At 22.7% G+C, this 17,500-nt stretch overlaps 4 protein-coding genes across 4 annotated transcripts in view; all 4 read left to right on the forward strand.

Moving 5' to 3' along the window:
* The first annotated feature begins 4,043 nt into the window (after window positions 1-4,043).
* On the forward strand, window positions 4,044-5,907 carry LOC128959148 (innexin inx2-like). The gene is made up of 4 exons (XM_054305092.1): window positions 4,044-4,493; window positions 4,638-4,703; window positions 4,798-5,285; window positions 5,363-5,907. Exons 1-4 carry the CDS (start codon window positions 4,364-4,366, stop codon window positions 5,762-5,764), a joined length of 1,086 nt encoding a protein of 361 aa, XP_054161067.1. The 5' UTR covers window positions 4,044-4,363; the 3' UTR covers window positions 5,765-5,907.
* Window positions 5,908-8,969: 3,062 nt separating this feature from the next.
* On the forward strand, window positions 8,970-10,679 carry LOC128959091 (innexin inx2-like). Its single transcript, XM_054305034.1, has 4 exons — window positions 8,970-9,255; window positions 9,382-9,447; window positions 9,539-10,026; window positions 10,105-10,679. The coding sequence occupies exons 1-4, from the start codon at window positions 9,126-9,128 to the stop codon at window positions 10,501-10,503; spliced, it is 1,083 nt and encodes a 360-aa protein (XP_054161009.1). The 5' UTR covers window positions 8,970-9,125; the 3' UTR covers window positions 10,504-10,679.
* A 2,188-nt stretch (window positions 10,680-12,867) lies between these two features.
* Window positions 12,868-14,605, forward strand: LOC128959118 (lipid droplet-associated hydrolase-like). The gene is made up of 5 exons (XM_054305061.1): window positions 12,868-13,057; window positions 13,144-13,296; window positions 13,490-13,641; window positions 13,709-14,020; window positions 14,372-14,605. The coding sequence occupies exons 1-5, from the start codon at window positions 12,883-12,885 to the stop codon at window positions 14,603-14,605; spliced, it is 1,026 nt and encodes a 341-aa protein (XP_054161036.1). The 5' UTR covers window positions 12,868-12,882.
* Window positions 14,606-16,865: 2,260 nt separating this feature from the next.
* LOC128959094 (innexin shaking-B-like) overlaps window positions 16,866-17,500 on the forward strand; it is a 6,631-nt gene continuing 5,996 nt past the window's right edge. Inside the window, exons 1-2 of the mRNA XM_054305036.1 lie at window positions 16,866-16,909; window positions 17,340-17,494. Coding sequence (XP_054161011.1) covers window positions 17,353-17,494 — 142 coding nt within the window. The 5' untranslated portion in view covers window positions 16,866-16,909; window positions 17,340-17,352. The remainder of the gene's footprint in view (window positions 16,910-17,339; window positions 17,495-17,500) is intronic.

A 17,500-nucleotide genomic window follows, 5' to 3' on the forward strand; every position in this document is an offset into this window, starting at 1 on the left:
ATATCTATGTTTTTTTTGATAATACAAAAAGAGATTGTGTATAAAACACTTTTATAATCACACAAATTTTTTTTGATACATAAAGAGATATAAATATATATTTTTTATAATTTAATATTTTTACAGTATATATATATATAGATTAATAATATATATCTGGATTAAATATTTATTATTAATAATATTACCCCTAAAAATGATAAAAAATTATTTTAGGAATTTTCTATTATTTTTTATTACTTTATATATATATATATATAAGTAATAATATAAATGAATAGTGTTGTGAATTAGTAATAATAATAATAATAACTCGAAAACATTTTTTAATTAATAGCAACACTGCCATAGAATTAAAGCACGAATTTTTTTATATAAATTAATTTTTTAATTTTATAAATCTTATAATATATATATATATTTACTTTAGTGTTAATGAACTTAACGTAATAATAATAATATTATTAACATTCAATTGGGATATTTGGCAAATTTATAATAAAAACAAATATATATATATACTGTTTATGTGTGTGTTTTTATTATACTAAAAATATTTTATATATATATATATATAGGTGCCAAATAAATATTTGACTTTTTTTTATAAATTTAATATACAAAATTTAGCATAACCAATTTATGTATACACACATATATTTATACACAAAAATGACCATTTTATGTGAATGCATAATTTTTTTTAAAAATTATATTAATATATATTATATATGTTTATTAATGTCTATTTGTGTCCAATTTATATATATATATATATATATATATATATTTAATCATATATTTAATCAGTGATCTCATAGTCTAAATTTTTTTTAATAATAAATAGCAATAATACACATAAAACTTGTTTATAACAAATGTTGTTTGCATCATATCTTTTATACTGTAATTTTCTATATAAATTGATTATTTGAAAGCAATAGTTTGTTTATTATTATTATTATTATTATTATTATTACATATACATATATATACACATAAAAGTGTGGTTGATTTTGGGACTCAATTATAATATATATATATATTTATATATCTAATTATATAATCTTATTGTTAAAAAAAGCATTTTTTTAAAAAAATATGAGCTGCAGTTTATCATTATTATAATAATTATGAGCCGTATTTTTTATATGTTTATATATTTCCTAACATTGGATATATTATATGTATATTTTTTTCTTAAAAACGGCATTTCAAATGTTATTATGAAACACTAAACTAATAAAATACATAAATATATTTTACGTATATTTGCGTATATTTTTTATCTGTACTTTTTCTTTATAATTATAAGTAATTTAAATAATTTTTTATTTAATAAAACAAATAATAAAAATAAATGACAAATAAAAAATTTTTTGAAATAAATTTATAATTGTGTTTTATTTATTTAATAATTTTTTAATATCAACTAAATAATTTTAACAAGCTAAATTTATTATTATTTGTATAATATTTTTAAAAAAATTATTTCAACATTTTATTGCCTTATCGTTTTTTAATTATAAATATATGATAAATAAAATTATTTCATGTATTATTCATACCATTGATTATAATTTTAAATATTTATTAATTCACTGATTATTATTAATATTATTTGAGTTTTAACACACTATTTGTATTATATATATATATATATATATGAGATAAGAATGGAATTATTTATATTAAATAAATAAATAATAAAATTAAACTAATAATAAAAATCTGCTAATATTTTAATTTAATTTTTTGACAACAAAATCAAATCTATTTCAAGGTTTAATTAAAGTTAGTTATAATAAGGTTTTTGCTATAATAATAAAATATTTTTRAAAATATGATGTATTAATAGTTGGAATATATTATTATTAATAAAACTTAAATATATAAACTAATATTTTTTTATTATTCCTGTATTATAATTATAAATTCTAATAATAATATATATATTTTTAAAAAATTAAGTTAAATTTTTTTGAATAAAATATATATCAGATTATTACTCAACAAATAAATCTATTTAATAGTAAAAGTTGATAATTATTTTTTTTTACCGGCGACACTAAAATACTGTATATATTTATATATATATATATACTGTATGTATAGATAATATAATAATAAATTTACTTATAAAAAAAAGTTAAATATTAAATAGTGATTACAAATATATAAAGTTATTAAAGATATTACTGTTTTGCTTATCATATAAATAAAATTTAGTATGTATTGAGAAATATAGAGGTTTCCATAGAAAGTGATGATTATATTACTGTATTCAATGAAATTTACTTTAATTATATAGTTTTTTCTATAATTATTATTATTACCAAATAAAAAAATAGATAATAAAATTTTTAAAAATAATAATAATAAACACTATATATTAATTATTAGTTTTGTTTTATAATTTACTCAACAAAAAATTCAAGTTTCAAAATAATTACTACATTAAAATGCAAGAAATTTTATTATTTTGTTGAAAAATTATTTTGCGAGTAAATAACAAATAATAATAATAAACAAAACAAAAATAAATAAATAAATTTTTCCAATAAATATTACACACTGTATTAAATAGATATAATTAAATCCATTATTTAAATATTTATATTAATACTTAAAAAATAAAATAATTATAACTTGAAATGTTTTAGTCATAGGATATTAATAAAATATTTTTTGAATAATTACTATACAAAAAAATTACTAAATTTATTACTGTATCATACATTTAAATTAATATTATATTATTATTAATATTATTAACAAATATAGTATAATTAATATCTGGGGTCAATCTCTATGCATAATTAATGAATTAATTTTAATTAACTGTTTTTTATATGTTTGTATGTGTTTGTACTGTATATGCATTCCTAACAAAGCTAACTATGATATTAAAAACTATTAGCAATTAGTTTAGGAAAAAAACAATAATAATAATAAGTAATATTAATAAATATTACTAAACTTTTGTTATTTGTTTTAATAAATTATCAAAATTAATATAAAAATTATATTTTCCTTTTAAGAGTGTATAGAAAATAATAATAATAAACTAAAACTAATTTGTCCTTAAAATTCAAGTCAATTTTTTTAATTGAATCAAATATTTCAATAATAACTTTATTAAGTTAAGTAATTGACTAGAATTAATGGCATTTTAAATAAAAATAAATGGTATTTAATTAGCAAATATTATTAAAAATAGTATATAAATAAAAATATATATATTGATATTAATTGGATTTTAAATGGCTATCATTTTCAATATTATTAGTAAATGATTATATCCAATTTTGTTAATTAAATACAGTATAAATAAATATTTATATATATTATACCAATTATATAGTGTATGTTTAATGCTAATTATTATTATTAATATTAATGCATTGAAAAATCTATATTATTTATCAATTGAATATATAAATATATATTTTTAATTTATTAATTTTATATTATATAAAAAGCCATATTATAATATATATATTATATAAAAGTTATAAAACTCGTTATATTATAGCAACAAAACTTATATATATATATAAAGCAAATATAAAAAAACTTATACACAAAAACCCGGAATACGTGTTTCAATACAAGTTTAGTATTATTATTATTATTATAACTATTTGTTTGGCAACTATTTATTATTAATATATTAATAGTATTATTAGTATTATTAACCAGCAGTAGGCCCTGTACTATGCATTGATCAATGATTTTAATGTGAAAATAAATATATGTATTATACTGTAGTATTTGTTGGAAATGTTGGAAATCTCTGTATAGTAAAGTGTATAGTAAAGAGGGGGGTAAAAATGGGGGGATAATCGTTTGGGGTGTAGGTTATGACTGTGAGAGAGGGGGGGAGAAACCTGTAGATTATGGGGGGGGTAGACACTGTAAAGTTTGGTATTATATATGAATGCGAAAGAGAGAGAGAGAGAGAGAGAGAGAGAGAGAGAGAGAGAGAGAGGCAAAGCAACAGTTGGCAAATAGGAAGGTTGATATAAATTAATGGTAAAGTCATAGATAATACACTGTAGTATACAGTGTACAGTACATGTATGTATGTGTGGCACTTGTAGCTGTATGTAGCACTTGTAGTCCATTTAGTTTACTATTAATGTTTTAACTATGCTGTTATTAGTTAGGCTGTGCGCTTCTATTACTACATAGTTCCCTATATATAAAAATATATTTCCCGACGTCCCTCGTGAAAGTGACCCCCCCTTTTTAAACCCAAAAGTTTTTTTTTCGTTGGTCCAGTTTGTCCAGTGAGGAGGACAGTGGTGTTATAGTGTCATCATATGATATAAACTGTTAAAACAACAACGACAACAACAAAATGTTTCAATTGTTTGGTAGTTTGAAACCATATCTCAAGCCGAGCTCATGTACTATCGATAATAATGTATTTCGATTGCACTACAGGGCAACGGTACTCATACTAGTGGGATGTAGTCTAATGGTAACCGGTATGTTGTGTGATGTCTTCACCAAAAATTAAAAAAAAAACTTTATAACCATATGATAATATATGCCATCATATAATTAATTCAATTTGTATTTTCAATTTGTATGTATGTATATATGTATGCCATATATATATATATATATAGCCCGCCAGTACTTCGGCGATCCAATCGATTGTATCTCCAAAGATGATATACCATCCAATCTTCTGGGTCTGTCATTCATTATCATTGTCGTCAAAATTACGGATCAATTGTTAACCAACTTTTTTTTTGTTTGTTTGTTTCTATTAAAAAAAAACTATAGACACGTACTGTTGGATTCATACGACATTCAGTATAGAAAATGCATGGAAAAAACGGGTCGGCGATGAAGTACCGTATCCGGGAGTGGACAAGACTACACCAAATGAAAAGCGAGTCTATCACGCCTACTAYCAGTGGGTGTGTTTTGTATTGTTTTTTCAGGCCATCTTGTTTTATGTGCCCCGCTATCTGTGGAAAGCCACGGAAGGCGGCCGTATGAAAAACTTGATCCTCGGTCTGAATAATCCGATATTGGATGAGACCAGCAAAAACACTAACCGCGCACTACTGGTTGAATATCTATAYAAAAATCTGAACCATCACAACACCCTATTCATAATGTATTCCGTAATGGAAGTACTGAATCTGTTGAACGTTATACTTCAGATGATAATAATGGACCGATTTTTGGGCGGCGAGTTTACCAACTATGGCTGGGATGTGATCAACTTTACCGAATGGGACTGGTCGGTCAGATATGATCCGATGGTCAGTTAGTTTATATTAATCATTACTATACGGGTAGTAAAACTCTTGTTTGTTTGATTGTTTGTTTGTCGGATCAGATAAAAGTGTTCCCACGGTTAACAAAGTGTACATTCCATCGATACGGTTCCTCCGGTGATGTCCAGAAACACGATGCCATGTGTATACTGCCCATCAATATCATCAACGAAAAGATCTACATATTCCTCTGGTTTTGGTTCTACTTTATGGCCATTGTCAGCGTCATTGCCGTCATCTACCGGGCCATAACAATAGTTGTACCGCGAGTCCGATTTTTGGCCACCCATTCCCGTTGCCGAGTAGCCAATCGGGACGCTCTGAGCCATGTGATCAGTCAGGCCAGTATCGGCGACTGGTTTCTACTGGATTTGCTGTCGAAAAACTTGGATTCACTAAACTTTAAGGATTTAGTTAAAGATTTTTACAGTCGTTTAGAGGGAAAGGGAGCCGACAGTCTATAACCCGATAGAAAAAATATATCTAATTTTTTTTTTAWAAAAAAATACCAATTGTTTGAATTCAAAAATCAAAAGTTTCAATCAAATATTATTAATATTATCACTATTTTTTTWAAATTTTATATTTAATAAGTATATCTATTAGTAAATAAGTTAGTTAGCTATCTATCATTATATATATATATATATATATATATATATATATGATATAAATATTTATACACTATATATATATATATATACTAATTAATAATTTACAATTTAAAGGGAACAATACTTACAATTAGTAGTGTTTAGTTTATATTCAAATTTTTGTTTGTTTCATAATTTAATTTTACTTATTTAGCTAACTATATATATATATATAGTATGTATAGTAAGCGATTCATTCATAAAAATATGATATATTATATGTTATTTTTATTATAAAAAAAAATTATTTGCAAACACTGCCAAAATCTAAATGACTAAACACAGTGTTTTAGTTTATATGGGGGGACCACTCCTATATTGGGACCACATTTTTTAGATAATTTTTTTATATATATAAAAATAATAATTTTATATCAATTACCAAATTTCTATATTTATATCAATATATTTACTGTATATTTGCCAAATTTATATATATCAATATATATCAACCAAATCAATGGTAGAAATTTATTTTATTTTTTATATTAAGATAAATATATATCTAAATATTTTTGATACACATATATATATATTTTTTTTGAGAGGGGATATACTTGTAATAATATGAATCAATCAATAATATAGTTTCATAACACAAAAAATTTTGTTGTCCAATATTTAATAAATATTGATCTCTTAATTGATAGCAATCATCCAAATATATATATATATAAATAACTTATAAAACATATTCATAATTTAAATGAGAATAAAACCAATTAATAACTGATTGAATTCATATTAAACAAAACAAAACAAAATGATAGCATAATTGTCGAAATAAAATATTATTACATAATATTATTTTAAAAAATAATAATTATATAGTTTTTTTAATAACAATACACAAAAGTGACCTATTTTTTTATATTCAAAATAATAATAATAATCATGAATATAATATATATATATATATCTATAAGCAATAATTTATATTAATTTTTTTGTCTGTTATTAATATTTACAGTATATATACATTTATATTTCGCATATTATTATTAAATTAATAGTAGTTTATATTATAATTTTATACAAACATATATATATTTAGATACATATATTTATACATTTAAGAGTTATTTTTTTCAAAGATTATATTTGTGCTTTATTTTTATATTTATATATCAATTATTGATACAAAAAAAATAATAATACAAATGTTTATAAAATCAAAATTAACTAAATTGTAAGAAATTACTAAATTTTGGTATTCAATACTAAATTCAATAATATGAAAAATTATATTTAATTTTTTTTTTAAATAAGACACTAATAATGTTAGAATTAAATGCTAGAAAACCAAAATTTAGTAATTTTATTATATATATATATTTTTTTTATATAAAAAAATTTAAATTTATATTAATTGTATGCAATTTTCTTGATGGTTAGTGAAAAAAGTTTTAGGAATTTATTTTTAATATTATCTATAAATTTATTTTTTGTTTAAATTTTTTTATGTGTGTTTGTGTGTGTAATACTTGATGTGATTTATCTAATGTTCAAAAAAAAATTATGCAATATTTATATATAAAAAAAATATATTTATATAGATATCAATCAAAACGTTCCAAACTTTGCAATACAAACAAAATAATAGTTATATTTATATTATTATTAAAAAATTATATAAATTTATAAATTGATTGTATAATTAACTAAAAAATATAATATAATATTTATATATATATAAAATTCGTAAACAGGGTTATGTTGTAATGTTATGTCTATAATAATATAATAATAATAATAAATTTAAAAGGTCTTCCCAAAAGTAGAAATATATATTGCAATTATATATTATTTTATTTTATTTTTTTGTTAAATAAAAATTTATATATTATCGTAACTAAAATATATTTATTATTTTTTTTTTGAAAAATGTTGATTAATTTGTTTAATGTTTTTTCTTAAAGAAAACTTTTTAAACATCAAAAAAAAGTGACAACAAATAACAATATGACAACAATTACTATATTATTATTTCCGTATATATTGTATATTGTTTTGTTGTTGATGTTCATTGATGTTATATACACACGGTATGGTTATGGTATGCTATATGGTTTGGTAGGTAAGTCTAGTAGGTATTGCACACTATGATGCTTATGGCACTGTAGAGACATATAGTATTACCTGTAGTAATAGTAGTACTACTACTATTGATAGCACCAGAAAATAAAAATGCTTAGCAAATAACTATAAGTGATTACACCATCAGACCAGTGTTGGTAGTGTTTTTGAAAAGCAATTCATCAGAGAGTACAGTGATCTCTCTCTCTCTCTCTCTCTCTCTCTCTCTCTCTCTCTCTGTCTGTCTCTCTCTCTCTCTCTTTCAGCCAGTATTTAGCCATTTAAACAAAAGCAATCGTTTTTGTTGATAAGTGAAATGTGCCCTAAAGGCACTCCACACTTGAAGACACAGTTGTCTTTTTTTTTTAAATATATAAGTTTTGAAACGACCATTTCGATTGGTGGTTCCTTCCAACCCAACAGTCTCTCTCTCTCTCTCTCTCTCTCTCTCTCTCTCTCTCTCTCTCTCTCTCTCTTTATCTATAAAACTAGAGAGAGAGAGATAACAGTTGCTGTTTAAAAGCTAACATTCTTTAAACATTGCCCTCAAAATAAGTCAACCAAACCAACAAAAAATCAAAGGCAACTCTATGTGGAGTTTTGGCCATAGACTACAAGCAATAGGAATAGTAGTAATAGTGTTTTTTTTTTCTGGAAACCCAAAACCCGTCAAACCAGACCCCAAAATATATAGCTCCATAGGCTGGCCATAACTACAGTGCCACGGTTCAAACGATAGCCCTCTATATAGTARTAGTAGTAGTAGTTGTTTAACCTAACTGACTACTGGTAGTACTGTAGTAGTAGTAGTACTGTGTCGAGTAGTATWTATATATATATTGTGTGTGTATGTATTATATGAGTTCCTCTCTGCTCTCTACTCTCTGACCGACGCCCTAAAGGCCCTTAAGCCCTGAGTTTTTCCCACACATTCGCGCACACAGACACTGGGAGTTTGACACACACACACACAGTAGTAGTACTAGTAGTATAGTAGACAATAGTGTCATATATATTAAAAAAAAAATTTATGCCACAAAATCGGGTTTAAACACCAACACCAATACCAACAACAACAACAACAACACCAACGATAATGTTTCAATTGTTTGGTAGTCTTAAACAGTTTCTCAAACCGAGCTCATGTACTACTGATAATAAAATATTTCGATTGCACTACAAGGCAACGGTACTCATACTAGTGGGATGTAGTCTTATGGTAACCGGTATGTCCACCAACTAAGATATGCAATATATATATATATACTGTATATGATATTTATGCCAATTGAATATATATATATATATATATAATTTAAATGCTATTTAAATTTTCTGTGTGTTATATATAGCCCGCCAGTACTTCGGCGATCCAATCGATTGTATCTCAAGAGATGATATACCACCCAATCTTCTGGGTTTGTCATTCATTATCATTGTTGTCATTTAAAAATGACGGATCAATTGATTTATAATTTTTGTTTGTTTTGTTTGTCCCAATAATAATAGACACGTACTGTTGGATTCATACGACATTCAGTATTGAAAATGCATGGAAAAAACGGGTCGGCGAAGAAGTACCGTATCCGGGAGTGGACAAGACTACACCTAACGAAAAGCGCATATATCACGCCTACTATCAGTGGGTGTGTTTTGTACTGTTTTTTCAGGCCTTGCTTTTCTATGTTCCCCGATATCTGTGGAAAGCCATCGAAGGCGGCCGCATGAAGAACTTGATCCTCGGCTTAGACTATCCGATCTGTAGTGAAGATGTCAAAGCAAACAATCGGGCACTTCTTGTTGAATATCTATACAAAAATCTCAATCAACACAATATGATGTTTCGGTTTTATGTCGTCACCGAATTGCTGAACTTCTTGAACGTTATACTTCAGATGATACTTATGGACCGATTTTTGGGCGGCGAGTTTACCAACTATGGCTGGGATGTACTTAGTTTTTCCGAATGGGACTGGTCGGTCAGATACGATCCGATGGTCAGTCATGTTTTTTTTTTATATTAATCATTACTATACGGGTAGTAAACCTCTTGTTTGTTTGTTTTGTCGGATCAGATAAAAGTGTTTCCACGGTTAACCAAATGTACATTCCATCGATACGGTTCCTCTGGTGATGTCCAGAAACACGACGCCATGTGTATACTGCCCATCAATATCATCAACGAAAAGATCTACATATTCCTATGGTTTTGGTTCTACTTCTTGGCCATTGTCACCTTCATAGCACTGGTCTATCGTGCGATAACCATATTTGTTCCCCGTGTCCGCTATCTGGCCACCCAATCACGTTGTCTGACCAATCGCGACGCCCTGCATTCAGTGTGCAATCAGTGCCAAATCGGCGATTGGTTTGTAATTGATTTGCTGTCCAAGAACTTGGATCCCCTGAACTTCAAAGACCTGATCCTTGATTTCTATCGACGAATGGAAGGCAAAGGAGCTAATGGTCTATAAAAACGAAACAATTTTTTTGTATGTTTTTTGGTTTTATTTGTTTAACAACTGATATAACAACCCGTAATGATTGAGTCCAACGAATTATATGATTAATATTAATATTAGGTTTTAATAAGAGATACAATTTTTTATATACATTTTTTTTGTGACAATTTTATATACAATTTTTTTTTAATTATTACTATTATATTAGATTATGATAAATATATATTTTATATACAATTTTTTTTTTATTTAGTTAATTATACATTTTTTAAATAATATCTTTAAACAAAATATCAATTGAGAAAAGATGATGACCAAAGTCCAGACCACTAGTTTATATACAATTTTTTTTAATACAATTTTATAAAAAAAAATAATATGATTTTTTTGTGAATCATATCTCAATAAGATACTTAATAATCTATTTATCCGTTTTTTTAATTATTATTATTATATACAATTAATGTACACACAATAATTATTTACACAATTTTTTTATATACATGTTTATTATCAATTTTTATATATATATATAATAATAATTATTTGATACAAATTTTTTTACAACAATCATATATAGGAATTGTAATAATAATAATATGATAGTAATTAAAAGCTCGTTGTGATCAATGATTTTTTTTATTACAAATAAAAAAAATCATTTGAAATAACAGGACACACACACATCAAACAAAACAATCGGACCAATAGTTTATTAATAGTTAATTAAAAAAAAAATTAATTATATAACTATTAAATTCAAAGTTATTGGCCCAACATTTTTAAAAAAAAAAATAACATTTACAGACATATATATAGATATAAAAAATATATATATATAAACATTTAGTCCCATTTAATGAATTAACGTAATGTAATAATAATAATATTGTAAGTGACCTTATTTTACATGTTTTTTTTAGAAAAAAAAATTATTAATTAATATTATTATTATTATGATTATGAAAAGTCAGAGCAGTAATAATAATAATTTAATAATTATTATTATTAACTAATAATAATAATTTCAACATTTTTTTTGTCATTCATTTAATTTGGATCTCCATAAACACACATTTTTTTAAAAAATAATTATATCATTTTGTATACTGTTTTTTATATCAAATAAAATTTACAATCATTTTTTTATATATATTTTTTTTTAATAATCACTGTGCGTTTGTCTAAATTTTTTAAATTATTAATTTTTTTTTAAAATTATAAATAACACTTAAATTATATATCATATTAGTTGCCAATTATTATTATTATTATTTTTTTAATAGGAATTTTTAGTTATTGTTTTTCAAGATTCTCTAAATAAATACATAAATAATTATAATTATAATTATGACGTAAAGCTTCAATAATTTTTGAATTGAATAAACAAATGTTTAATTTATTATTATTATTATTATTATTATTAATTATAATAAACAAAATACAAGTACACAATATGTTAAAGTAATAATAATAATAATAAATAGTTTTTAACACCAATGAAATTATTGTTATGATAGCCAAAATAATAATAATAATAATAAGCACTAATCTAATTAGGATAACCTAATTTAAAATTTTTACCAAATAGTTATTATTGTCTATACATTCATATAATAATACATTTTTATTAAATTTTAGTTAAAAAATTATTTTTGACTAAAATTTAATTTTATTCAAATTTAACAAACAAAAAAACAAAAATTATCTAGTTTATAATACTATCCATAGTTATTATTATTATTATTCTATATATTTATTTCTAGTTAGTTTTTATTAAAAAAAAGCTATAACTATAGCTAAATAATTAAATTATTTAAATTGTTTAAAAATTACTAATTATATTATAACTAAATCAACAACAACAAAATTAATTAATTATAATTATACAGTGTATATTATAAATGTTAATTGTACATGCGTATTTTTTGTAAAATAAAACATATATTGTACGTAATATATGTAATATAATTTTTATAAAAAATAATAAATATATGACATCACTAGTCGCATGAATATTCAATAATAATAATATCAATAATAATACACACAATTCTACAGTACTATTGATATTTAATACAGTATTACAGTCCAAAAAAAAGTGATGAAATAATTATTAAAAATTTCATCATATATTGTGTAAAAATTTTATTTATTACTTATTAATTTACCCCCTATTTTACCCCCATATTTAATCCCTATATTCCTATCCCATACTATAGATTCTGATTTAATTTAATTTAATATTATTATTATTTTTTAGATATACTATATTAATATATATAGTATATAATATAGAATAGCACCTGGTCAAAAATTTTATTGTTTTTGTTACCTGGGCTATTTTTAAATAACCTGTATATTACTACGGGGAGGGGGTATAACCGGGGTATGTCCTCAACAACAACAACAGCAGCACCGGTAGTCAGCACTGGCTGGTCATGGATTGTCATCAATTCGGTGCCCACACGACTGATTCACTATGGATTCAATACTACTACTGCCAGTAATACCATTAGTAATGACCGCTTCTCTAGCGATAAGCCTATTATTGTCTTTATATCAGGTATTTTATAACTTATTTTATGATTTTTTTTATTTAAAAAATTTATTTAATTATAATTTATTTATTTTTTTTTTTATAAAAAATAGGAAATCCCGGTGAAGTATCCTATTATGAGGAACTACTGGCACTAATTCATATGCAAACTAAGCTATCGGTAATAGGATTATCACATGCGGGACATAATATCATTGATAACTACAGTAGTAATAATAATAATCAAACTAAACATAATAATGAAAGTATGATTTTATTTTAGTTTTATAAAAAATTAATTAAATTATTAGTATATAAACTAATAACTATATATCAATAACATCTGATCCAAAAAAAAATATATTTTAATTAAACAATAATCTAAATTATAAGATAATTTTTTTTATTAACATATCTATAATCTTTAATTTACTGTTTTTTATATATAAAAAAAATCAGATAAATATCTACTAAACGGACAGATAGACCACAAACGGCAGTTCATTGACAATCACTTATCCGGCGACTCAAAGATCATACTTATTGGTCATTCAATCGGCTGTTATATAATACTGGAGTTAATGGACGGCTGGGAAACTGTTCGCCAAAAAGTATTTATTTATTTATTTTAGTAATTTTTAAAAAATTTTAAATAAAAATTTCCTTTTTTTAAATTAGGTATTACATTCAATACTAATATTTCCGACAATTGAATCCATGGCCTCGACCAGTCAGGGCAGCAAATGTCAGTTTATGTTTCAATATTTCAAGTATCCTATACTGGCCTTAAGCTATCTATTAGATAATCTGAGCGATAGTTTTAAACGTCGTCTAATCAAACTGGCAATGGGCAGCACCGGCACCGGTAGCACCGGCACCGATAGTAGTAGTACAACACCACCAAACTGTGTGGTCAATGCTGCCATCAATTTATTTAATCCCAATTGTCTAATGAGATCCATTGAAATGGCATTAAACGAATTTAATTTAGTAAATGCTATTTTTTTTTGTTTATTATAATAATAATTTTTTTGTGTTTATTTAATTTTACTAAATAACCTTTATATATATATTTTTTTTGATCAAACAATTACCATAATAATAATTAATTAATACTACCCGTATATATATATATATATATATATATATATTTAAATACCAGTATTACGGTACTGTATAGTTATAAGTTATACATATTTTTTTAACACATATAAAAATTAGGATATAATAATTATAATAACCTTGGTTATATGATTTTCTGGTTTAAAATATTAGATATAATTAATTTTAATATTATAATAATATTTTTAATTATTATTTATTTTTTTGTTTGTTTGAAAGGTTAATGAATTGAATACCGAAGCTATTGCTGGTAATGAACAAAAGCTAACCTTTTTCTACGGCGATTGTGACCATTGGTGTCCAATAGACTACTACCAGAAAATCAGTCAATTGTTCCCAAACTGTGATATAAGACTTTGTCTACAAGACATTGATCACGCATTTGTTACCGACAGACAGTCCACTCATAGGATCAGTCAATTGGTTGTCGAGAAAATCCAATCAATCCTTTAATTTATTAGATTTGAAGAAAAAAAATTATAATTTTTTAATTGACTAAAATTTTTATACTTTAGTTTTCTATTATATTATTTATCAATTGATCTAATATATGCTGTACTGTAGTAGTAGTAGTAATACAATACAATGTGATATTTTTGTACCAAAAAAAAACAAACAAATAAAAATAAAATATTATCATAAATATAGATCTGTTAATTAAATTTAAAAATTTTGTTATTGAAATATTTTTAATAAAATTCATATATTATTAATAATATATTTTTTGAAAATTGAGAAAATTAATTAAATTGGAAATTAAGTATTTTTTTAAATATAAAGTAAATGATTTAATATTTTTTGAAAATTTCAAATAATTTTTTTTATGTTACTTTCTAAAAAAAAAAAATAAAAACTATTTTTCTAGCGTTCATTGCACTCATATATATTAGGAGATTATTTTGGGTACTCATCTCTCTCTCTCTCTCTCTCTCTCTCTCTCTCTCTCTCTCTCTCTCTCTCTCTCTCTCTCTCTCTCTCTCTCAGAGCACACACCAAATAAAATAAATTGTCACAACATATGAAACATCCTAAACATTTGAGAGACAATAATAATAATAATAATAATAATAATAATATGACTTTCAGATGATTGCAATTAAAGTTTTACTGTACGGAAAAATGCTAGACATTTGCAAAAATTTGAAATTTTATTCTCATTTAATTTATATAATAATAATAATAATAATCATTTTAATGGATATCATGTAATGACCTGCACTTTATGTCATATGTAAGTATTGAGAGTTTATTAATTTTTTTTAAATATTTATAAAATAATAATAATTTTAACAACTTTTTAAACTTTATCATCTATCAATAATAAATCTATTATCATATTATTAAAAAAATTATATCAATACATTAAAAATAATAATTAAGATAATTATTGCTATGTCTAGTAAATTGCAATTTAATCAAAATTTAGGTTTAAATTATTATTTTTATTCAAACTATTAATAGTATAAATTTTAACTATTATAATAAAAATTAGTATTTTTTTATTTTATCTTAATTGAATTTTCTCACTTATTATATCTATGATTAGAGATTGCAAATTGATAATTGCATACAAATTTTAAAATACAAATTATTATTATTATGTAATTAAAAGCGCAATGAATATTACATATATATATATATTGATTAATTGAAAAAAATACATATTAGTGATAAATTAAAAAATTATATTAACTTACTGTTTATAATGTATATATAATAAATGATTACCAAAAACACAATTAAATTTTTAAAAATAAATAATTTTTATGGACACAACTGATGTATTTATTTGATTGAATTCATATGATTTTTATATGTGGTTAACACATTCACACCCAACCAAACAAAACAAAAACTTAATAATAAATTTTATTTACTTAATATATATATATATAAATTTGCACAAAACAATTAAAAAAAAAATAATAATAAATTGTTAACTATTTTTTTATTTATTAAAAAAAATAAACTTAATTTCTCACTTCTATCTTAAACAAACAATTCAAAACACAAAAATAGCAATATATTGTATTATAACTATTAATTTTTATCAATTTTTAGTTTGTTGTTTAGTGTATATATATATATATACACATTTGTTGCTAAAAATTATTATTAATTTTAATTACAATTAATTTTAATAAACTCAACAACAACAAAAAAACACAATTATGTAGATATTGTATTGTTGGCAAAATTTTTTTTAAATAATTTTTATTTATTTTATTTTTTTTTGATAAATTAAATCAAATCAATCAATGGTCCACTTTTTTTTATTGAGTTATTAGATATGAGTTGAAGAAATTTTTTTTTAATATTTTTTTTGTTGTTTGTTAAACAATGATTTATCAAAAAAAAAATAATTTTTTTTAAAACATAACTTTTATACACAGTTTACAAGTAGTAGTACAGGTATTTATGACTATACTAGAAACATATAATACATTTTATTATTGTGTATAAATAAAATATCCAATAAATATATAAACTTTTTTTTGTTGATTGTTTGTTATTTAGTAGTGAAAGTATACTATAATTTTTTTTACTAAATATTGTGTATATATATATTTGTTGTCAATATTTAATCAATAATAATAATAATAATAATATATTATATATAAATATAAGTTAAACAATATATCACTAATTGGCAATAATTTTTTTTTGTTGAAATTTTTTTATTGTTATTATTAGTTTAATAGTTTTTTACAATAAAAATTAAACCACACACACATACACCACAAAAATATAATAAAGGTGTGTTTAAAATATTATTAATAATTGTAATAATAATAATAATTTTTTTAAAAAAAAGTTAAATTCACTTTTTTTGTTGTTGAAAAAAAAATCAATTTAATAATATTAATTAATTAATTGGATATTAATTAAAAAATTATTATTTAACTAATAATTTAAAAAAAGTTAAATACACAAAAAATCAATTTAATTATATTAATTAATAATTATTATTTAACTAATAATTTTTGTTTAAAGAAAAATTTAAATTCACTTTAAAAAAAATCAATTTAATAATTATTATTTAACTAATAATTTTTGTTTAAAGAAAAGTTAAATTCACTTTTTTTTTTGCAAAAAAAATCAATTTAATAATATTAATTAATTAATAATAATAACTGGATATTAATTAAAAAAATTATTATTTAACTAATAATATCTTTTTTTTTAGCAAAGTTGTCGATATGTTGGACCTGTTTTCTGGTCTGAAACGGATTATTAAACGAAGAGCCGTTCACATCGATAATGCAGTCTTTCGTCTTCATTGGCTTTTGACAGCCATTTTGTTGATCGCCTTTTCGCTGGTCATCACTGCCCGACAATACGGTAATT

Source organism: Oppia nitens, unplaced genomic scaffold, assembly GCF_028296485.1.
Source record: "Oppia nitens isolate AA-2021 unplaced genomic scaffold, nextdenovo-longstitch-racon4-pilon3 scaffold41_pilon_pilon_pilon, whole genome shotgun sequence".
Classification (NCBI taxonomy): Eukaryota; Metazoa; Arthropoda; class Arachnida; order Sarcoptiformes; family Oppiidae; genus Oppia; species Oppia nitens.